General features: G+C 50.0%; 1 protein-coding gene, 1 long non-coding RNA gene and 1 pseudogene across 2 annotated transcripts in view; 1 reads left to right on the top strand and 2 right to left on the bottom strand.

Annotated features, from left to right (window-relative positions):
- Positions 1-11771: 11771 nt before the first annotated feature.
- On the bottom strand, positions 11772-13007 carry LOC127489297 (rap guanine nucleotide exchange factor 1 pseudogene; annotated as a pseudogene).
- Positions 13008-14749: 1742 nt separating this feature from the next.
- The window catches only part of LOC138846330 (uncharacterized), a 75371-nt gene continuing 65952 nt past the window's right edge, over positions 14750-24168 (top strand). The window contains exon 1 of the long non-coding RNA XR_011383797.1: positions 14750-14911. This is a non-coding gene — a long non-coding RNA (uncharacterized lncRNA). The remainder of the gene's footprint in view (positions 14912-24168) is intronic.
- Positions 18132-24168, bottom strand: part of LOC138846314 (leucine-rich repeat-containing protein 37A2-like) — a 30202-nt gene continuing 24165 nt past the window's right edge. The window contains exon 11 of the mRNA XM_070061717.1: positions 18132-24117. Within this exon, the coding sequence (XP_069917818.1) occupies positions 24024-24117 (94 nt within the window). The 3' untranslated portion in view covers positions 18132-24023. The remainder of the gene's footprint in view (positions 24118-24168) is intronic.

Genomic DNA, 24168 nt, shown 5'->3' with positions numbered 1-24168 from the left:
GTGAATGAGAACATTTTTCAGGCTGATAACACATGAGTAAAAGCCTGAGGCAAAGAGAACTTGCTGAGTGGGCCATGGCCAAGGCAGAGTGGAAGGCAGTGGCGTTGGGTGGATCGGACAGAAGAGGGTGCAGACCCTAGGTGAGTGGGGCCTCCTCCAAGAAGCTGGATTGTGTTTGTAAATGAACTCTTTGCTCCAGAATGGAGAAAAATAATTACAACCTGTGGTGGTGAATTCTAAAAAAATTCTAAAGAAGTGATGATGGCCTGGTGTAGGGTGTTGGCAGTGATTTGGGTAGAGAATGGACGGGCGCTAGAGACCTGGTGAAGACAGACTTAGCAGAAGTCAGTTGTTAGAGTTTTTCTCCCGGTGTCATTGAGCACTGATGGGATAGTTACTTGGCTGTAGGGCTAGTGTAAAGTTGTAGTATCTGTCATTTGCTGCTCTTGGCACATTCATAATGTGCATCTCCAAATAAATCACATGTTGTGTTAGTCTGTGAACCTAAATGAGACCTACTGGTAGACACTGAACTTCACGTTTTGGTGGGAAAGATGGAGAGGCTGCCTCTCTCCACAAGCGAGTGGTCCTAGCGCGAGGTCTCTCCAAAACTTCAACTTTTCTTCGGATCTTGCAGCGAGTGCTGATGCCTGTGGAGGCCGTTCTGTAGCCTTCATCAGAGATGCATTGCGGCCTTGCTCATGGGGCATCTGCTGTGCAAAGTGTTTGTTTCCTGCTGAGAAAATGCATTTGGGTTGGGGAAGACTTCCTGGGGTTCTGGCTGGCTTCTGGAGTATGGAGAGTGCTTGCTACATGCTGTGTACTGCAGGGTCTGACATACCCAGCATCCTTTGCTATCCCAGGGGTACTCCCAAGACTTCCAGTTATTCTGCACCCCATGCATAGGGCAGGCCCCTAGTGACTAGTTCCTTACATTCCCCTGGGTGGGTGCTTCCACAGACACAGGTAGGAAGATGGTCATGGATTTCCAGTGTCCAATGACATCTACCAGCTATTTACATCTGAGTGTGAACTTCTCTTTGGAACACTTAATGAAAAATGAAGACCTGCCAGGTAGAAATTGCTAGCATTTTAATCTTTGCCTCAGGAAGGTGCCTACCTTCAAATGGGGCAGCCAGGACTCGAACTGGTGCCCATATGCGATGCTGGTGCTGTAGGTGGAGGCTTAACTTGCTACACCACAGTGCTGGCCCCCTAAAAAAATTTTTTAGTTTCTTTTTTAATTCATTCAGTGATACATTGGTCATTTAGTAGAGCATTATTTAATTTCCATGTATTTGTAAGTTTCTTATTGTTTACTTCTAATTTTATCCCTTTGTTGTTTGAAAAGACCTATGGTATGATTTCTTTTCTTTTCTTTTCTTTTGGACAGGCAGAGTGGATAGTGAGAGAGAGAGACAGAGAGGAAGGTCTTCCTTTTGCCGTTGGTTCACCCTCCAATGACCGCCACGGCGGGCGTGCTGTGGCCAGCGCATTGCGCTGATCCGATGGCAGGAGCCAGGTGCTTCTCCTGGTCTCCCATGGGGTGCAGGGCCCAAGCACTTGGGCCATCCTCCATTGCCTTCCCGGGCCACAGCAGAGAGATGGCCTGGAAGAGGGGCAACTGGGAAAGAATCTGGCGCCCCGATCGGGACTAGAACCCGGTGTGCCGGTGCCGCTAGGTGGAGGATTAGCCTACTGAGCCACAGCGCCGCCCTCTTTTTTTTGAAAGTCAGAGCTACACAGAGAGAAGAGAGGCAGAGAGAGAGAATGAGAGAGCGAGACAGGTCTTCCATCTGTTGGTTCACTCCCCAATTGGCCACAATGGCTGGAGCTGCGCTGATCTGAAGCCAGGAGCCAGCAGATTCCACCTGTGTCTCCCACACAGGTGCAGGGGTCCAAGCATTTGGGCCATCTTCTACTGCTTTCTCAGGCCATAGCAGAGAGCTGGATTGGAAGTAGAGCAGCCAGGACACGATCTGGCGCCCATATGGGATGCTGGCACTGCGGGCGGTGGCTTTACCCACTAGGCCACAGCACCGCCCCTACGATTGCAATCTTCTTAAATTTACTTGGGCTTGATTTGTAGCCCAGTATGTGGTCTCCCCTAGAAAATGTCCCGTGTGCTAATGAGAAGAATGTGTATTGGGGCTGGCGCGGTGGCGCAGCAGGTTAAAGCCCTGGCCTGAAGTGCTGGCATCCTGGCTGCTCCACTTCTGATCCAGCTCTCTGCTGTGGCCTGGAAAAGCAGTAGAAGATGGCCCAAGTGTTTGGGCCCCTGCACCTGCATGGGAGACCTGGAGGAAGCTCCTGGCTGGATCCGAAGTGGAGTAGCTGGGACTCGAACTGGCACCCTCATTGGATGCCGGCACTGCAGGCAGCAGCTTTACCAGCTATGCCACAGTGCCGGCCCTGAGGTGTATGTTTTTCTTTTTTTAAATTTTTCTTTTTCTTTTTTATTTTTTTAAAGATTTATTTATTTGAAAGTCAGAGTTACACAGAAAGAGGAGAGGCAGAGGGAGAGAGAGAGAGAGAGAGAGAAAGAGAGAGAGAGAGAGAGGTCTTCCACCTGATGGTTCACTCCCCAGATGGCTGCAATGGCTGGAGCTGTGCCGATCCGAAGCCAGGAGCCAGGAGCTTCCTCCCGGTCTCCCATGTGGGCCCAGGGGCCCAAGGACCTGGGCCATCTTCCACTGCTTTCCCGGGCCATAGCAGAGAGCTGGACAGGAAGTGGAGCAGCCGGGTCTTGAACCGGTGCCCATATGGGACGCCGGCCCTTCAGGCCAGTGCGTTATCCCACTGTGCCACAGAGCTGGCCCCAAGGTGTATGTTTTTCATGAGTGTGTCAAATGGATCTCCTTGGTGGTGCACGCTGCTGGTGTGATGTCATACTTGTGTTCTTGGTGAAGGTGGGTGCCATGAAGATCTTGGCAACAGCTGTGGCTGTGGCAAAGCTGCTGAGGTGCCCTGTGTGCGCCCTAGGAGAGGTGGGCTGTGTCTTCTCCAGCTGAAGGCACCTGGTGACAGAGAGGCTGTTGCAACAGGTGCTAAGACAAACTTGGTGGCCGTATCTGTAATAGCAAAATATGTGTTTATCTGTTGGATGAAGTCAGAATTACTAATATTGGCTATTAGTCATGGAGGAAGGTAATGGATGGTAAACAGCACCAAGATGATTAGTAAGTACATCAGCATTAAGACCGTGGTAAGTTGGGGCCAGCGTTGTGGCATAGCGGATTGAGCTGCCGCCTGCAATGCCGGCATCCCCTGTGGGTGCCAGTTTGAGACCAGCTGCTCCACTTCCAATCCAGTTCCCTGTTAATGCATCTGGGAAAGCAGCAGCAGATGGCCCAAGTGCTTGAGATCCTGCACTCATGTGGGAGACCCAGATGAAGTACCTGGCTCCTGGCTTTGGTCTGGTTCAGCCCTGGCCATGGTGACCATTTAGGGGGTAAACAGCAGGTGGAAGATTCATTCTCTCTCTCTCTCTCTCTTTCTCTCTCTCTCTCTCTCTCATTCTGTAACACTGCCTTTCAAATAAATAAAATAAATCTTAAAAAAATTTTAGTAAGTCACCATGAGATGCCCCCTATTCTTTCCAGGTGTAAGAACAGGCAAATTGGGTTGCCAAATGAGGAAGTAGTAGCAATAGTCACCCACTTGTTAATTAGGTCTGATAGAATAACTTTCAATCCTTGAAGGTCTGTTTATTTTTAAAAATATTTATTTATTTATTTGAGAGAGAGAGAGAGAGAGAGAGAGAGAGAGAGGTCGGTCTTCCATCTGCTGGTTCACTCTCCAGATGGCTGCAACTGCCGGAGCTGCGTTGATCTGAAGCCAGGAGCCAGGAGCTTCCTCCGGGTCTCCCACGTGGGTGCAGGGACCCAAGGACTTGGGCCATCTTCCACTGCTTTCCCAGGCCATAGCGAGAGCTGGATTGGAAGAGGAGCAGCCGGGACTTGAACTAGCACCCATATGGGATGGCAGTACAGGCGGAGGCTTTACTGGCTACGCCACAGTGCTGGCCCCTGAAGATCTGTTGTAACTCACATTGGGCCATATGAATTGTTTCCTGTGAGGATTCATGAAGTCCCACTTATCTGTCCAGTCTGTAAGCTGTCCAAGCCTATTTAATAGCAGTTTTATCACTCTTTGTGCTAGAGTCTCTGTGGCCTATATGGAACATTTTTTGGTGCATGTGACTGTGGGAAATTTAGGCAAAGTCCTAATTAAAGTGAAGTATACCATATAAATAAATAATTTGCTCATTTTTCTTCTACTTTATGTTTAATAACTTTCCTGAGATGAAAGGGGGTTGTTTGATTGTTTAAACTTAGTGAGATCTCCAGGTAAAATTGTGATTTGAGCCACATAATTGATGGCTTCTACGAAGCTTTGCAAATAGATGCATTTCAGCAAGTGTCAGAGTTAGTCTAGACCTTACATTGTAAAGACACAAAAACCAGAGTCGTTTTCATCTCCTTATGTTTACATAACTTTAATGTAAGTTTTAGACTTTTTAAAAAAGATTTATTTATTTATTTGAAAGGCAGAGTTACAGAGAGGCAGAGGCAGAGAGAGAGGTCTTCCATCTGCTGGTTCACTCCTCAGATGGCAGCAACGGCTGGAGCTGAGTTGATCTGAAGCCAGGAGCCAGGAGCTTCTTCAGGATCTTTCATGTGGGTACAGGAGCCCAAGCACCTGGGCCATCTTCTACTGCTTTCCCAGGTCATAGCAGAGAGCTGGATCGGAAGTGGAGCAGCTGGGACTAGAACCGGCGCCCGTATGGGAGGCCTGCACTGCAGGTGGTGGTTTCACCTGCTATGCCACAGCGCTGGCCCCAAGTTTTAGATTTTCAGCCGGATCACATTATGGTCTTAAAATACACACACATATATAATTTAATTCTTTTCTTTTTTCTCAAAGTTTATTTATTTAAATAAAACAGAGCTGGTTCACTCCCCAAATACCTGCTTCAGCTGGGGCTGGGACAGACTGAAGCCAGGAGCCAAGTACTGGAACCATCATGCACTGCTCTCCCAGGGTGCACATGAGCAGGAGGCTGGGTCAGAAGCAGAGGCAATTTTTTTTAAGATTTATTTTATTTATTTGAAATGCAAAGTTACAGAGAGAGATAGAGACACAGAAAGAGAGTCTTCCATCCGCTGGTTCACTCTCCAGATGGCCGCAATGGCTGGAGCTGAGCTGATCTGAAGTCAGGAGCCAGAAGCTTCTTCCTGGTCTCCCACATGGGTGCAGGGGCCCATCTTCTACTGCTTTCCCAGGCCACAGCAGAGAGCTGGATCGGAAGTGGAGCAGCCGGGACTAGAACCAGAGCCCATGTGGGATGCCGGCGCTTCAGGCCAGGGCTTTAACCCACTGCACCACAGAGCCAGCCCCCAGAGGCAAGTCTTGACCCTGGGCACTCTGTCATGGGAAGCAGGTCCTGAGTACTGGCTTCAACGTGTTGTGCCACAAGCTGGCCCTTTCACCCAATTTCTTATTTTCCTCACTCTGTATCCAGGTTTTTGTGTTATAAATCATATATAAATAAATAATATATATATCAGTTTCCCATATATTCTTATCTTTTTTTCTCATGTTTTATGTTTCAGGCTTTTAACCACCTAAAGCCAGTTTTTAGTTTCTGCATTTCGCTGATAATTCACAATGTGCATCTTCTAGCTGCAGGTAAAAAGAGGCAGAGATGTGGGTGCCTTCACTGGGGTCGCCATGCAAAATACCATGAATGAGGTGACTTGCCTTTGAGGGATTTACTTCCTCATACTTCCAGAGTTAGAAGTGCAAGGTCAAGGTGTTAGCAGGTTCGGTATCTCTTGAAGAAGCCTGTCTGCTTGGCTTCCAGCCACTTTCCTCCTACGTGCCTCATCCTCTGTCCATGAGTGTGCCTGCTGTCTCCCCTGCCTCTAAGCACATGGGTATATTTGGATTCAGATCACCCCCCTATGATAGCATTTGGCTTACTAACCTCCTTAATTAAAGGCCTTGTTTGCAAATGCAGTCACAATGGGTGCTGGGGTTTCCTGACAGGACTTTAGCAGGGACACAGTTCAGCCCATCGCAGGAGGAGGGGCCCAGTGGTTGGTCTCATGGGCAGCCAGTTCTGAAGAGAACTTGACCTTTGAAATGTGAGTTAGGCTCCCTTATGGTGTTATTTTCTTCTTCTTTTTCTTTTTTAAAGATTTATTTATTTATTTGCAAGTCAGAGTTACACACAGAGAGAAGGAGAGGCAGAGAGAGAGAGAGAGAGAGAGAGAGAGAGGTCTTCCATCCGATGGTTTACTTCCCAGTTGGCCGCAATGGCTGGAGCTGTGCTGATCCAAAGCCAGGAGCCAGGAGCTTCTTCTGGGTCTCCCATGTGGGTGCAGGGGCCCAAGAACTTGGGCCATCTTCCACTGCTTTGCCAGGTCATAGCAGAGAGTTGGATCAGAAGTGGAGCAGCCGGGACTTGAACCGACTCCCATATGGGTTGCCGGCACCGCAGGCAGTGGCTTTACCTGTTATGCCACAGCCTCGACCCCAATAGCCTCCTTTAATATGTAACAGAATTCCTAGTTTATTGTCATGTGTGCTTTTCAACAGGTACTGATTTTACCAATTTAATGGACACAGAGATCTCTATTAGGATTTAAATTTAAAATTTTAAGTTGTAATGACACAGATCATTTTAGCATTAAAAAAATCTCTAAAGAACATAAATAACATGACTCCTGCTCAGGAGGCTGACGACTGATTGGGTTTAACTCATTTTTACCAGCTAATGTGTTATGACTAAATGGAGAGTAAAATATAATTCACAAGCCACTGAGCAGCAAGAATTAAACCCATATGATTCCTAGAGAGACCATGACAGCATAGGTAACTGTGTGGGCTCTCATTCCAATAAAATTGATAAACAATGATTTAAAACCAAAACCCCCCAAAAATATCCAATTGGAGTCTCCAAAAATGGCCCCAAGGACATACAGTGAGTGAAAATATTTTTACTAAGATTCAGTGCTTTATTTTCCTGCTTTGCCTTAAGATCATCTTCACCAGTCAGGTTCAGTAAGCGTCGGGGAATCCAGTCTCCCTCCTTCCCTTCCTTTTCTCACTCAGTGGCATGAAACTCCATTTCAGCCAAGAACTTGGGGCTCCCCCTCCTGGTAGCTGGTGGGTGTTGCGCTGCAGCGTCTGCTCCGGTTTCCAGGGCTATGTTCTGGGTGAGGACAACTGAGAGGCAGGGCCCAGAACCTCCTCTCTCTAGGATGATGTGGGTGCTGTATGGAGCGTGAGAACACTGGATGTCCTCATGCATCGATATGCAATGCCCACAGCAGGCAAATCTAGAGAAACAGCAGGTTTGTGACTGCTTAGGGTTGGAGGGATGAGGGAACAGGGAAGAAACAGCTACAGGGTACTGAGTTTCTTTCTGAGGTTCTAAAACTGATATTGGGGACAGTGGCACATTTGTGTGAAAACCACTGGGTTGGGGCTGAAGCTGTGGCGCAGCGGATTAACTCCCTGGCTGAAGCGTTGGCATCCCATATGGGTGCCGGTTCGAAACCCAGCTGCTCCACTTCCGATCCAGCTCTCTGCTGTGGCCTGGGAGGGCAGTGGAAGATGGCCCAAGTCCTTGGGGTCCTGTGCCCACATGGGAGACCTGGAGAAAGCTCCTGGCTTTGGATGAGTACAGCTCTGGCTGTTGTGGCCAATTGGGGAGTGGACCATCAGATGGAAGATCTCTCTCTCTCTCTCTGCCTCTCCTCTCTCTGTGTAACTCTTTCAAATAAATAAAATGTTAAAAAAAGAAAACCATTGAGTTACCCACTTTTAAGGGATAAATTCCATGGAAAGTGAAACATACTTATATCTCAATAAAGCTGTTTGGGAATGTTACATAACTCCTCCTAATTTTTGAAAAAGTATGTATGCAATTACTTCAAATTTCATGTGAAAGATTTTGTTCAGAAATAGTCCAAACTCAAATCCAGCCACAACGAGACGTCTGTATAACACATATATTTGTGTGTGGAGTTGGATTTCAATGCATGAGGATCTATCAATGGTGTATATCTAAACTAATCATATCAGCTGATGTAGGGTGCAGTTCCTCGTGGAACTGTTAAGAGGGCATGGCCCCCTTTAAAGAACATGTTACTGAATTAAATTAATACAAACCATGATCAGAACCCACAGGTGTGTGTTTTCCATAGCAACGAGCAGAAGAAGAGTAACCTTGGGCGTTAATCCTTGTGAATTTGTATTTATCATAGGGACTATCTTGTTCATTCTGCATTCTGACTAGCTCCTCAAAATTACAAACTCAAACTGTTACGTATATGTGGTGACCAGGACGCAGGGACGTGAAGTCACTTGCTTTATGTCAGCCATCTGCAAGTGGGCATGGTCCTCCCACTGTCCCCCTTCTGGGGGGTTCCCATGGAATCCACCTGTGCAGTCCCAGTATGAGCAGCTGCTGCTGGCACAGGTGGATGGCTACCAGCATCCTATATGGGCACCAGTTCTAGTCCCAGCTGCTCCACTTCTGATCCAGCTCTCTGCTATGGCCTGGGAAAGCAGTAGAAGGTGGCCCAAATCCTTGGGCTCCTGCACCTGCATGGGAGACCTGAAAGAAGCTCCTGGCTCCTGGCTTCAGATCAGCTCAGCTCTGGTCATTGCAGCCATCTGGGGAGTGAATTATCAGATGGAAGACCCTCCCCCGGCCTCTCCTTCTCTCTCTGTGTAACTCTGACTTTTAAGTAAATAAATAAAATCTTTTTTTAAAAAATAGATGACTTTTATAGATTTGTGTTCTTTGCCAGCTGGAATTGCATGTGGCTTTTTAATTATGAAGTCTTATCAATTTAACTTACTTTCTGTACTTTGGTGAGATTTTATCTTTTAAAAATATAGGCAATGTGAACTAATCCAAAATGAGTTAGTCATTTTTAATGTCTTCAGACATTATAGTATATTTAAAATATTTTAGATCTGTTTACAATTATAACAGAAAATGTTTTCTCAAAATTTATGATGGATTTAGCAGACGATTGTGAAGAATATCTTATTTTGATACAGTAATTGTTAACAGAGGTTTTTTTCTGAATAACATAAAACTACCCAGAAATAGCACATTCTGCAATTTATCTGATATTTATAGGGTTAATGAGTGCCTCATATAAAGGGGACTGGTATGAAGCCTGTGTGGAATCCTTTCAAAAACTCACAGAAATTAGAATTAAAAGGTATGTTTATTTCAGCCCCTCAAATTTCTAAGTCTGTGCATGTTGTTCATAACGCAATTTCAAAGATTTCTAGGTGATGGGTTGGGGAATGACATACCGCACTAGACTAGGGAGAAACATTAAAAAAAAAGTGTAGGAAGTGCACTCTTGTGGGGAGGGGGAGAGTTGGAGAGAAAACCACACTCGAAATCCTTCAAGAAGAGGAATGCCATGGACCTGGGGGGGGGGTGCAGATGCACAGCATCACAGTCACTACACACGACTGCCACAGCCCAGAGCCGGAGCAGGTGGCAGCTTGGAGATGGAATGAGACTTGACTGTAGCAACCCATGGTCGTATAGCCAGAGGGAGAGCGTGGCTTGAGTCCAGACAGGAGCCCTGGAGGCTGGCGGTTGCTAGTGGTCGCCTGAGGACCCAGCAGAAGTAGAGGGGGCACATTGATCCGGCGCCAACTTTCCCACAGCAGTGCCTGCTGCCCAGCTGAGAAAGGGCAGGTGTCGTTTTGGGTTTGAGTGGGATCTGCAGCACACTTTGTGTGTGTGTACAGCAACTGGCTGAGACGGGATGCCATCTTCTCGGCAGTACTGGTGGCAGAGCCAGAGAGAGAGAGCGACATTCAGCCAGTGGCTCTTGTATATGTGTGTGATCCAGAGATTCTGCTGCAGGGAACAGTCCACAGTCCCCACTGACTTTGAGCCTAGCTGGGAGGTGGCTGGCCAACTACATAGGACGCAGCTTCCCAGATTCAAGACGCCTACGCAGAGCTGTCTTGGGGAGCATCTGCCTCTATGTTGTCTGAGCAGGCTGGCAGGGCAGAGAGAAACCTCTGTACCCAGCAACTGGGGGAGCCTTGTGCACTGAGACCTTGTGCGCTGAGACCATGGGGACTAGGTACAGGGTGCAGCTAGGTCTCTGGGCAATTACTGGGTGCGGCTCCACATGCTCAGAGCTCCTTGGTTGCTTAGAGCAGGTCATTCAATGGGAACTGTGCTCATGGTGAGGACTGTGTAGGTCATTTGTGTGGTTCATATGGTGGCGTGGAACACACTGGGGACTAACATCCAGGCACTGAGATCTACCACACCCAACTTGTCTGTTACCCTGGCTACTCACCCTACCCTGGAGCACTGACCAGAGCTCCCTGGCCACACCCACCACACACCTCTTGGTATGCACTGAAAGTGCAGATATTCCACTAAGCCACAGAGGCATAGCTCAAAGATGAAAGCCAGCAGAGGAAAAACAAAACAAAACAAAACAAAACAAAACAAAACAACCCCAAATCCACAAATGCCTAAAAACAAATGCAGAAATTCAAGAAACAAAAATAAGGAAGACAGGGGCCAATGTTGTGGTGCTGTGGACTAAGCCTCTGCCTGTGGTACTGGCACTCCACACAGGCGCTGGTTCAAGTCTCTGCTGCGCCACTTCTAATCCAGCTCTCTGCTATGGCCTGGGAAAGCAGAAGATGGCCCAAGTCCTTGGGCCCCTGCACCCATGTGGGAGACCTGGAAGAAGCTCCTGGTTCCTGGCTTTGGATTCTCCCACCTCTGTCCATTGCAGCCATTTGGGGAGTGAGCTGGTCGATGGAAGACCCCCCCCAACTCTGCTTGCCTTTACCTGAGGCTCCGCAAGCCTGGAGGGGGTGGCATCCAAAGGCAGCCCAGGAAACACCTGTAAACACTGAGGTTGGGGACACTTTTTTATGTCCCACTTGCCTGATGCTTGGGTCCAGGATCACTGCCAAGTTCTCCCCAGGCCACATGACCTCAGATCTTCTGTGTGCAAGGGGCAGGATTCTGGGCCCCTGGGTGGCAGAGCGCCCCCCATAGGACACTCAATGAGAGGGTTCCACTCCAGACACTGGTGGCCACCGGCAGGGGCTCAGTGGTTTGTTTCTTTTTTCCTTCTTTCCTTTCTTTTTATTTCCTTCTTTCTTTTACATGGCAAACTTACAGTTGGAAAATAATTAAAACGCAAATATTCAGAGTTTCAGCTCTACCCCAGGCCCTAATATTAAGGTGTCTGGTCCAAGAGGCATCCTCACTACTCCTGCCGGGCATCTTCCAGCCCTTAGTCACCCTGCAAGAACTCCGTGTGCAGGGTCCACACACACACACGGGATGGGGGACAGCCAGAGAGCCTGGGGCAGCTGTTCTGAGGGGCTCAGATGTCCACCCGACTTCCCGCAGGTGTCACTGCGCTGCTGGCCTGCACACCACAACGCTCATCCCCTGGGCCATGTGTGTGCAGGCCATAAGGGTAGCTGACTGCTCCCTAAAGGGAGAAGCACTCGGGCTCCGTGGAGACCGGATGTTTCACAGAGGCTGCACAGAGAGGCCGGCTCTCACTGAGCTTTGACAACATTCACTGGCCACAGCCCATGGCAGAACTAGGCTCCCCCAAGTGGCCACAAATCTGTGGTCCTGTCTGTTCTGAAACAGTGAGGCCACCGATTTGGCTTTGGTCTGAGGCTTACTGAAAACATGCCACTACTTTAGGTTACAAACGCATTTGCTGACATCAGCTCTGCCAACGCTTACTGTGTTTGTTTTTCTTCTCTGGCAGGGGAAGCGGTTTTTCTGGGTCACCCGTGGATTCAGAAGCAGCGAAATCACCCACAAATTCCACAGGGGCTAAGGATGCTTCTTGCTGAAAGGGGAGGATCACAGCGAAGGGCGTGCAGGGGGCGGGCTGGCCCCCGGGGGTACTGCTAGGAGTGCGGATCGTAGGGACACCCTGCAGCCAGAGCTGTCCATGGTCTGGGAGGCCGTGCTCCGGCACTTCTTCTCTGGCAGGGCGGGTGGCGTGTTGGTCTGCTGCCTCTCCATCTGGGGACAGCTGCCAAGAGGCAGCTGGAAAGGACGGCCAAGAAACGGAGACCCAGACTCCCCCAAGGACTCCGGCAACGGGCTAAGGTTACAGGCCACTTGCTGAGGCATCCGGTCTGCATTAGAAAGGTCTTGCTGGAGGAGATCACAGTCGGGATCGTAATGAGCTAGTGTTTCACAGCTTGTGTTCCGGGGGCACTGCCCACTGTCCCTGCTCCGCTGCTCATCCGACTTGTTGAGCTTGCCGATGTTGCTGCAGGGGGGAGAGGTGGGGCGACTCCCCTAGCATAGGAGTGGCTGCCTCCTGAAAGTCGCCTCTGTGCGTGACAGACAACATCGAAATCCTGCCTATTAATTCCCCATGGCTCGGCTCGTGGGGGCGACCACAGCCATGTGGGTGGGGGATGGAGCCGACTGTCTTGGGTGGCAATGCTGTGCACTATCAACCAGCTGAACACCGGGTAAAGGGGACTTGGGGGTGAGACCTTTTTGTGGATCCAGGAGCAGCTCAGCTGGCGCAGCACTCCACTTGTCTTGCTCAGAATCTCCATCTCTCGGTCTGTCAGGGGCAGCTCAGGCTGGCCATCAGGTTTGCCAGCTGGGGAACTGGGCTTCACTGGGCTTGTTGGAGACAGCCACCCCTGTCCCTCGATGGTCAGTGTGACCAGCTCCTTCACTCCGTCCAGCACAGCCGTGATGACCCCCCTTCACAGTCATCACTGTCTCTTTATCTTCTGAGTTCATACCTTCCAGCATCTCTTGGTCAGACCAGCGAATGAGGTTCTGAGCCTTTGGAACCCTCGGCCATAGCAGGAGAGGGCTGAGCTGTGCTGACTGCGAAGGTCGCTCTGCACCAGGGGTAAGATGGCCCCCAGCACCTTGCTGGCTGACCCCGGAAGGATCTCCAGGATTTCTTGTCAATAGCCATTTTGTCCACAATGGTCTTTTTTTTTGACAGGCAGAGTGGACAGTGAGAGAGAGAGAGAGAGAGAGACAGAGAGAAAGGTCTTCCTTTTCCATTGGTTCACCCCCCAATGGCCACTGTGACCGGTGCGCCACGCTGATCCGAAGGCAGGAGCCAGGTGCTTCTCCTGGTCTCCCATGGGGTGCAGGGCCCAAGGACTCAGGCCATCCTCCACTGCACTTCCGGGCCACAGCAGAGAGCTGGCCTGGAGGAGGGGCAACCGGGACAGAATCTGGTGCCCCGACTGGGACTAGAACCCGGTGTGCTGGCGCCGCAAGGAGGAGGATTAGCCTAGTGAGCCGTGGCGCCGGCTCACACTGGTCTTAAAGCAGGGCAAGGCATTGGCAACCTCCTTCTCCTTCTGTTCCAGCCAGCTCAGATCCTTGTTCCCAGGTTCTCTGGGATCTTCACAGACACCTCAGCCGGCTCCCCCTTCTTTGATGGCGACCTCTTGATTTCGGGTGAGTAGAATTCATCCATCAGCTTCATGGTGATTTCTGCCCTGTCTGTCCCTGCAGTCTCCTGGGCCACAGGGTAAGCCTGCAAAGCCAGGTGGGAGGTCCCTGGTGGCTGCCTCTCAGGATGATGGGTCCACGTCGAGGATCTGACTGTCTCTGACTGCCACACTGGCAGATTTTCTCTCCAACACAGAGGCCCAGGTCCTCCTGTTGTCCAAGCGGGAGCCACCTTCTTTTAGGGGGCTACTTTCACGCAGCACCACCTTCTTCATTCCAGCCCTCTGCTCTCGCTCTCTCCCTCTTGTGAACACCACCAGGTCAAAACACTGTTCTTTTATTTATTTATTCACTCATTCATTCATTCATTTATTTATTGACAGGCAGAGTGGACAGTGAGAGAGAGAGAGACAGAGAGAAAGGTCTTCCTTTTCCGTTGGTTCACCCCCCAATGGCCGCTGCAGCCAGTGCACCGCGCTGATCGCAGGCAGAGGATTAGCCTTGTGAGCCACGGTGCTAGCCCAAAACACTGTTCTGTACCTGGTGTCCGCCAGTCTCTGGCTCAGTTGGGAACTGTGTCTTTTTTTTTTTATTTAAAAGAGTTGCAGAGACAGAAAGGGGGGAGGGAGGGAGGGAGGAAGAGAGAGAGAGCAAGAGAGAGAGAGAGAGTGAGTGAGAGATAGCTTCCATCCTCTGCTTCACTCCCAAAATGGCTGCAATGGCCCTGGTCTGGGCCAGACAGAAGCCAGGAGCTTCTGGGTCTCCCACGTGGGTGGCAGGGACCCCAATATTTGGGATATCTTCCTCTGTTTTTCTCAGGCCATTAGCAGCATGCTGGATGGGAAGTGGAGCAGGTGGGACTCGAACCTGCCACGCCACAGTGCTGGATGGAAAACTGGCTCTTAAAACAAGATCTGGGTGACGCCACTGCCTAGGGCTCCGTGTCCTTGGGCTTTGGAAGGCAGCACGTCCTCAGTGATGCTGACAGCAAGATCCTGCACATCACTCTACTTGAAGGGACCGCACCTGCGAGCACCAGACTCTGGTGGCCACAAGGCGCAGGCGCAAGGGGCTCAGCTCTGCATTTCTGTACTTGGCCACAAGGGGCAGCAGAGCAGACCAGCGATGGTCCATATTTGCATAGGCGCAACCTTTGCTTTCTGATTGGTTGGTACTGTTTCGTTCCATCCAATCTGACTCCCTCTCTGGAGCCCTCATTTGAATAGTGAGTCTATAAATAGGCTACTTAGCGTTGCAACCGCCGTTTGACTTCAGGCGACGGTTCGGGTGCTGTTTTCAGTTACAGCCCGAGGGCCGTCGGAGCCCCAGCCCCGATCCCGGACAGGGCGGCGAGCGAGGGGCAGCGGCGGACGCCGGCGGGAAGGGCGGGCCCGCAGCGCAGCCGTGAGCCAGGTGAGGGCGCGGGTTCGGCCGGGCGGAGAGCTTTCCCGCGTCCGCGCGGCGCCGGCTCCTCAGGCCTGGCGAGTCCCGGTGTCCGCGGCCGGAGCGGCGCCGTCGGCCCTGACCCCGTCCCGGAGCGGGAGCCGGGAAGGGAGAGCGAGGACCCGGCGTCCGCGTGGCTCCTCTCGGTCAGCCCCGGCCGGGCAGGGCTCCTGCGGAGACGCCGCCCGGCGGCCTCGGCCTCTGAGGAGGGAGCGGCGCGGCCCCTGGTGGCCCGGGGTCCCGGCGGTGCCCGCGGGGCGCGGACGCTGAGGGCGCCTGGTGTGGTCAGGCGGATCCCGGAGGAAGCACCTTCGTGGCGGTGGGGGGTCCCACAAGTTGGTCTCCTCCTCCTGTTGGTGGGTGGGAACAAGGTGCCCTGCCATTGTACTAGGGGTCCTACCACATGCCAGTGTTCTTATTTTGGTGTGTCCATGGTATTTCGGCGGGTTACGGTTGTACTTAGTGGACAAGAGTTGTAAAAATGGTTCTAGTTACTTGCTCAGCAGCCGTTGCTTGGTCTCCGGTGCAGGCGTACACCTTCCGGATAGGTTAACGCCGGCGAGACCTCGGAGACACCAGACGCGTTTATCGGCTTTTCAGCTTTCACTTTATTTTTCAGCAGACTCGCGTTACATGTCGCGAACGCCCGCCCTGTTACCGGCATTCATTCACAACTCATTCATTCACAACTCCTTCATTCACCACTCCTGCTTACTACTCGCATTCATTCATAGCTCCCGCCTGTTACCGGCGTTCATTCATAACTCCCGCCTGTTTCCGGCGTTCATTCACAACTCCGCCTGTTACCGGCGTTCATTCATTACTCCGCCTTTTACTAGCGTTCATTCATTCCTCTGTCTTTTACCAGCATTCATTCACTCCTCCCGCCCACCGTCCACCTATTTATATATATATATCATTCACGGAAAACATGTTACCAACTAAGTGTGGGAAACATGCAATAACAGGATGCTTAAAGTCAAAACAGGATCTTGCAATTAGCAACGGGCAGGGTGGAAAAAGCCCAGCACTAAACTTCTTGTCGGGAGCGGCACAGCTGGCCAGGCTGTCCCGTTCCCCGACACTCCGGGTCTTCCGGCATCCTCAGCTAATTAAGCTTTCCCTGAAGGTCATCCTACTCAGTACATTTTACTGGGACCCCCCAAATGGATGGTTGGGTGCCAGTCACCCATGGACCTCGGATTCTGTCTCAGATCTGCATCATTCCCCTAACTGCATGAGTCGGTTCTGAATTCACTCTCATTGTGAGTGTGGCTTTAGAAAAGAGAACAGTCATCTAAAAATCTTTAGACCTTTCATTCATGTTTCTATGCTGTCATTTCGTTCATGTTTCCAGGATTGTCAGGATTCTATTGATAGAATAAGCAACCTGATTTTTTTAAGGAAGTTCCAAAATTTTAAGAATTAATCAAATTACATAGTATCTTTTTACAGACAGTTGCAACATTGTAAAGACTTTGCCTGACTCCATAAGCCTGATTTTTTTCCTTTAAAATATGTTTTGAAATCTTGAAATAGTTTTAGTCGTGGTACTTTTTGGGCCAAGAAAATATGACAGAGGACAGGGACCATTCATTGTTCTTCCCCAGTCTTGTTCACAGTGGTTTTCACATAATGGTTACTAAAATGTTAGTGGGTGGAAAAAAAATCTCTGTGATTTTTGGTTTTAAAAGTCAAACAACAGGCCGGCGCCGCGGCTCACTAGGCTAATCCTCCGCCTAGCGGCGCCGGCACACCGGGTTCTAGTCCCGGTCGGGGCGCCGGATTCTGTCCCGGTTGCCCCTCTTCCAGGCCAGCCCTCTGCTGTGGCCAGGGAGTGCAGTGGAGGATGGCCCAGGTGCTTGGGCCCTGCACCCCATGGGAGACCAGGAAAAGCACCTGGCTCCTGGCTCCTGCCATCGGATCAGCGCGGTGCGCCGGCCGCAGCGCGCTGGCCGCGGCGGCCATTGGAGGGTGAACCAACGGCAAAGGAAGACCTTTCTCTCTGTCTCTCTCTCTCACTGTCCACTCTGCCTGTCAAAAAAAAAAAAAAAAAAAAAAAAAGTCAAACAACAAATCTCTGTCCAGAGTCGTAGTCGTCACAGTCCTCTCATAGACACGTGATAAGCTCAGAAGGAACTCCCTGCTACTCCCGATGTTCATGATTTGGCTTCATCCCGTCTTGCTCTTCTTTTTAGTCCCTTTTGTTTGTTCAAGCCCAGAAGTTGACATGACCCCATGGTAGGATTTGAAATTTATTCACCCTGGTATTCTTTTCCTAGACAACCTTACCCCTGTGTAGTTTCAGGTCGGTCCTGGTTTCCTCCCGTCTTTAGCTAGAGGAATTACATAATGGCTTCTGTTTGTCTGAAAAGAAGGGTCCTCTGATTCACTTGGGTGTGAAGAGCTTTGCTAGTATAATTTAGAATAAGCCTTGGCTTAGAGGGAAGGATATTGTGCTTCATTGTTTTGATAGTTGAAGATACAATTAATGGGTAGAAATAGGACTGAGGCTGCTAGGGTTAGGGCACTGCCTAGTTTATTTGGGATTGATCATAGGATTGCATAGGTGGATCGACTATTCTGGTTTAGTATGGGGAAGGGTATACGGGGGTTTGCTGGGGTATTATTGTCAGGGTCTCCCAGCAGGTCAAGGGAAAATAAGACTAGGGTGAGGAAAAAAAAACAATAAGAGGAGCTAGGATATATTACATTCTACTGTAAGGGTGACATGCAATTTTATATGAATTGGAAGCGATTGCTGATGGATTATTATTAGATCCTGTTTCATGTAGGGATAGGAAGTGAATAATTCGTAGGGCTGAAGTGATAAGTGGTATAATGAAGTGGAAAGGAAAGAATTGTATAAGACTGCTTTTGTCAACTGAAAACCTTCCTCAGATTATTCTACTAAACTTGTGCCAGTGTGTGGAAAAGCTAGTGGAGGTTTGTAATTATTGTTGTACCTCACTATGATTTTTTTTCCTCACGGTAGTAGACAATGTATAAATGCTTAGCTATAAATAAAGATAAATAAAGTAGCCCCAGTATTCCAGTATTCTAGTCCCGGTCAGGGCGCCAGATTCTGTCCCAGTTGCCCCTCTTCCAGGCCAGCTCTCTGATGTGGCCCAGGAGTGCAGTGGAGGATGGCTCAGGTTCTTGGGCCCTGTACCCGCATGGGAGACCAGGAGAAGCACCTGGCTCCTGGCTTTGGATCAGCACAGTGCGCTGCCCGTGGCGGCCATTGGAGGGTGAACCAACGGTAAAGGAAGACCTTTCTCTCTCACTGTCCACTCTGCCTGTCAAAAAAAAAAAAAAAAAAAAAAAAAAGAAAGAAAGAAAAAAGAAAATAATTAAGTAAAAGTTAAAAAAAAAAAGATGGCCAAGTGTGACTTGGGAGCTTTGACTTTCAAATTTACATTTAAACAGCCATATGTGGCTAGTGGCTGCTGTAATGGATCCTAAAGTTCTATACAGATAATGCAGAGCACACAGTAGTTGCTGTTGTTGGACTGTGTCCTCACAAAGTTCACATATTAGAAACTGAATTCCAGGGCAGGCACCATGGCTCACTTGGTTAATCCTCCACCTGCAGCACTGGCATCCCATATGGGCACTGGGTTCTAGTCCCAGTTGCTCCTCTTCCAGTCCAGCTCTCTGCTGTGGCCCGAGAGGGCAGTGGAGGATGGCCCAGGTGCTTAGGCCCTGCAACCACATGGGAGACCAGGAGGAAGCACCTGGCTCCTAGCTTTGGATCAACGTGGCCCCGGCCATGGTGGCCATTTGGGGAGAACCAGTGGAAGGAGCACCTTTCTCTCTCTCTCTCTCTCTCTCACTCTCTCTCTCTCTCTCTCTCTCTCTCACTCTACCTGTCAAATAAGAAAAAAAAAACACCTGAATTCCAAATCTCCTGAGTTGATGGTGTCTGGAGGTAGAGGCTGCGGGAGGTACTTAGGATTGGATGAGGTCAGGACAGAGGGAGCCCCATCGGCATTAGCAGCATTTTAGAAAGAGCGACCTGAGCCAGCATATGTGCTGTGTCCCAGCATGTGATGCTCTGTGTCGTGTTCTAATGCAGTAAGAGGGGTCTCAGCAGATGCTGAGCAGACGTCCGCACCATAGTCTTGGACTAACCAGGTCCAGAACCATGAGCCAAACGAGCTTCTTTATAAATCACCCAGTCTTAGGTATTTTGTTGTAGCAACAGAAAACTAAGATAGTAGCATGCTTTACCCACACACTACCATAGGGCTTTGTTCACTTAACACACCTATATATCTAGGAGACAGACTGTCACAGTCTATTAATTTTTTATAACTGCTGCATCCTCTTATTATTCACAAAGGCAATCCTTTCTCAGTCTGGAGAGCCATAGGCCATCACTTTTATAATAAGCCCTAAGAGTCCACATGTATCATAACCAAGTACCTCCCAACAACTGAAATTCCCCACACTTCATAGTTATCAGCCTGGGCCCGAGAGAGCTTGACACTAACCAGTACCTTTGAGGAATTTGGGAAACAATTTATCATGAGCCACTGCCCTAAAATACATTCAGTGTACGTGGCCTGTGCCCTGAATTCAGCGGTGGTTGGTCTTTTTTAATGGTTCTCCTTTAAAGAGCAAGGTCTTCCGAGAAAGACGGCAGTTAAGGTGGAGCACCTGTGGCTGAGTGGCCAAGGGGCATTGTGCAGCAGTGGGGTGACTGCTCGCTGGTGGTGACTCTCACTGCCTCTCAGTTGTCCTGAAGCCTTGTGGATCTCTGGCTAATTTTGGGCCTTGAGACAGCCTGCCTCTTAGGATATTTCTGCTTGTGAGAAACTTTAAAATTTCCCAGGTCCCAGGGGCCAGTGCTGTGCTGCAGTAGGTTAATCCTCTGTGGCACTGGCATCCCATATGGATGCCAGTTCGAATCCCGGCTGCTCCTCTTCCAATCTGGCTCTCTGCTGTGGCCTGGGAAAGCAGTAGAAGATGGCCCACATCCTTGGGTCCCTGCACCCATGTGGGAGACCTGGAAGAAGCTCCTGGCTCCTGGCTTTGCATTGGCACAGCTCTGGCCTTTGTGGCCATTTGGGACTGAGCCAGCAGAAGAAAGACCTTTCTCTCTGTCTCCTCTCCCTCTCACTGTCTGTAACTCTACCTCTCAAATAAGTAAATAAAAAGCTTTAAAAAAAAATTTCCCAGGTCCAAATGGCCTCTAGAGAAAGAAATTTCACTAACCTGTTCCGATCTCTTGTTGCTGCCAATGCCGCCGCTTCTTCCTCTTCCTGATTTAATGTATTTATTTGAAAGGCAGAGTTAGAGAGCGAGACAGATTTTCTATCTGCTAGTTCACTCCCCAAATAGCTGCAACAACAGCTGGGGTTGGGCCAGGCTGAAGCTAGGAGCCAGGAGCTTCCTCCAGGTCTCTCACTTGGGAGCAGAGGCACAAGGACTTGGGTCATTCTTCTCCTGCCTTCCCAGTACATTAGGAGGGAATGGGATCAGAAGTGGAGCAGCTGGGACTTGAACCTGTGTCCACATGGGATGCTGGCACTGAAGGTGGCTTAGCCTGCTACACCACAGCGCTGGCCCTAGCTCCTTCTTCTTGAGGTCCCCTCGAGGAAGTAGATGCACTATTTGGTATCAGATCTGGCTACAGACTCAGCTTCAAGTGGCACAATCTCTTAAGAGCATTTTGGGTGGATACTTAGTGCACTGGCTGCTGGGCTTTAGGAGGTTAGACTATATTTCCTAACGATTCATATAGTGGGGTGCAGTGGGGGGGAATAAAGGGACCATCTAAAACGCGCTCAGCAATCTTGCTGCGTCATCCGTGGGGGCAGACTGGGTGTTAGGCATTGAGGGAAGGGCACAGGGGCTTTGTGGAGAAGGAAGGCTGCCTTTTCAGGATTCCTGACCTAATAGAAAACTGGGGGTGAGGGATGGACAGTGCCTTTTACTACACTCATTTCCAGGCAACCCCTAGAAGAGTGGGCCCAGGTCATGTAACCTTCAAACCAGGGTTCATCACAGTGGAGTAGACGCACTTATTGGCCCCAATTCCTCGCCCCTCCCTGATCCGCACACTTGCCGTAGTCTCATTGTGGGAAGACCGTGGCTTGCTGTGGCCCATGTGATGAAGAAGCAATGAAGACATAGTGGTTCTGAGCCTAGGCTGGAGGGGCCGCGTGAGTTTCTGTGGCCCTCATGTGCTTCTGCCTTCACTGTGAGAAGAGCTGCTCTCGGGGAGCAGCTGCCTCGGCCAGCCTGGGCCCCAGAGTGAATACCTGTGACCAGAGCCGCCCTGGCTGATCGGCAGACCCGTGTGAGAAGCAGAGCCAGCCCTGCCAGCATAGCACTCGAGCAAAACTGTGGAGATGATCAGGCACACATGTCCTAGGTGTCCTCAGTCACCCGGGTTGACTGTCTCGTGCAGCTGAAGTATGAAAACACGGGACAGGGTGAATAAAGAAACTGTTGAACGGTCATCTTGCTGTGATCCCATCTTGCTTAGTTCACTCTGCCCATTTGGCTAGAATCTGCCCAGGTGTCCTCCCTCCCCAAAATTCCTTTGGGTCAGCACTTTATGAGTTTTGGGCCCATCTTGAACACTGTCCCTGTTATTGTAGCCCTGGACTTGTTAGGTCGCAGTCCCTGGCTTCACCACTTAGCTCTGCTCATTTACAATCCCAGGTGTCTGTGTTTTGTGCATTTAGAGTCTCAAAACTCTTCTCTCCTAACATTTTTTAGGTTCCAGGCTTTTTTTGATTCTCAATTGCATGTCTGTTAAATGCAACCCTTCGCTTGTATAAGGCTTGCTCTCTGCACTTATTTCAGTTGGCCTTTATGCAAAGTCTGCTTTAACAGCATGCAGGCTCAATGTTCATTAGAAACCCTTCTCCCCATCTTGTAGCCGCCTGCCTTCACTTTCCATCCAAGTTCAACCTAACCCAGCTGGATTTTTCCTACCTGTATCACCACGACCTACAGAGCTGAAAGAATGGTGATTGTAACCCACTCTGTGTTTTGGGATGGTGTATGACATAGCGTTACTGTGACCAGAGCTAACACTGATGAGGTTGTAGGTTCAGGTGCTACAACAGAGACCCACACAACAGTAGGTTAAAATAAAAAATCAGTTTATTGGGCTCTTGAGTAACGACGTGGTGAGGATGTCCGGGGCTAGTGTTTTGGCTCATGTGTCAGGGACCCAGGTGCCTTTTATTGCTCTGCCTTCCTTGGGGTGTGGCTCTCATCCACATGGAGATTTCATACCCTTCATTTCCTTCCACCCTGCAAGCCCACACAGCTACAGCGTGGTGCAAAACCCTCTTTCCAGCAGTACCCGCCAACACTTAAAGCTTCAGCTTGAAGCCCTGTTTCCGCTTCTGTTCCATCCTCGGCGTCTTCCTCTTCTTGAATGGGGGTGCTGCTCCCTATTGCGTTCTCCAAGACTCTGCAGCTTCCCAATCCCACCAGGATGTCAGGAGCCAGAGCCAGTGGAGCCTGTTGCCCTGGACGTGGGAGGCCCTGGCTTCCAGGATGGGAAGCTGCAAAGCAATGTTAACATTGTGCCTTCCAGACTTTGCCAGACACCAGTCCTCCTCGCCTTGCTCTGTCTTCCCCACCCTCATCTCCCTGCTGACCTCTAGCCTTGAAGTAGCCAGAGGGCCTCTGCTTTCTCCTGGCCTTCCCTATAACACCTCAGGAGTGTAGAGAGCACACAGAGCCTTGTTAAAGTAGGTGCCTGTGTCTTGGAGATTGACTCAGGACAGCTGGCATAGGGGAGCCCCCAGGTGGAGGCATACGTCCCTGTGTTGGCAGGGTGGAACACCCTGACTCCATGTGAGCCTTCCAGACCACGTGGATGTGTGTCTTCATCTGGTTGCTTATTTGCATCCTCACATCATCCTTTCTGATCAGTTGGCAAGACTAAGTAACTATTTTTCTGGATTCTAGCAAGTGATTGTGCCCAAAGAGGGATGTCACAGGAATCCGGATTTATAGCTACCCAGTCAGAAGCACAGGTGGCAAACTGGATTTTTGATTGGCACCTGAAGTAAGGTCAGCATGTGGGACTAAGCCCTTAGCTTGTGCGACCTGACACTAGCTGTGTCATAATTGAATTGAATTATAGAATGCCCACTTGGCATTCACAGAGAATTGCAGAACTGCCCATTGGTTTTGGTTTTAAAAAGATTTGTTTATTTACTTTAAAGGCAGAGTTACAGAGAGAGAGAGAGAGAGAGAGAGGTTTCCATCCGCTGGTTCACTTCCCAGTTGGCTGCAATGGCCGGAGCTGAGCCAATCCAAAGCCAGGAGCCAGAAGCTTCCCCTGGGTCCCCCACATGGGAGCAGGGGCCCAAGGACTTTGGCCATCTTCTACTGCTTTCCCAGGCCATAGCAGAGAGCTGGATCAGAAGTGGAGCAGCTGGGACTTGAACCAGCTCCCATATGGGAGGCCGGCACTGCAGGTGCCAGCTTGACCCACTACACCACAGCGCTGGCCTCTGCGCATTGTTATTAGTACCATTTCATCTTATATTTTAGACTCAGGAATACTGGTAGCTTGCTGAAGTGCTTCTCACTCCTAGTGACAAACTTTGGACAGTGACTTGGGAGGTATTATGATCCAGATATTCTGACCACCCCCAAGGCCCTCCGAGACCGACAAGAGGAAGCGGGTCCTCTGTGAGCCGGAGGTCTAGTCCCCCTCTGTTGACTGGTTCTCAGTGATTCAGGGGAGAGAAAGCACCAGAACACCTGGTATTTGATTTAAAAGTCTACGCCTTGAGGATGTGTTTTTGGGTTCTTGGAGACTGACTTAATGGAGGAAGAGAAATGAGAGTTCTTGCTGGTGCTGTGCCCCTGGGGTGGGCTTGAGTCCCTCGGAGGCTTCTAGAAGCAGTCTTGCTTTTCTTGCCTGTGGCCCCTGTTACTGCATATAATAAATATTTGACAACATTTTAATTTCTCACCATCTGGCTAGAATTGCTTATGAATATCACACCCATGAATGTAAGCAAATAAATATTTTATAAGCACCGCTGAGATGCCAAAATTCAGAAAATAGGACTTGCAGGTGACAGAGGCGGGACGGTCACTCCGTGTTTTCCTCGGGGGCTTCGCTCTCTTCACCTTCTGCCGAGGACTCTGGAGGGGGCGTTTTCTCGGCGGGGGCCTCGCTGAGCTCCCTGTGGAAGAGAGCAGAGCAAGGCTTCCACTCCTGCCACTCTCCCCGCCTC

This window comes from Oryctolagus cuniculus, chromosome 17 (genome assembly GCF_964237555.1).
Source record: "Oryctolagus cuniculus chromosome 17, mOryCun1.1, whole genome shotgun sequence".
NCBI classification, from domain to species: Eukaryota; Metazoa; Chordata; class Mammalia; order Lagomorpha; family Leporidae; genus Oryctolagus; species Oryctolagus cuniculus.
The sequence above is the reverse complement of the archived record's forward strand: the minus strand, read 5'-3'. Positions and strand labels throughout refer to the sequence as shown.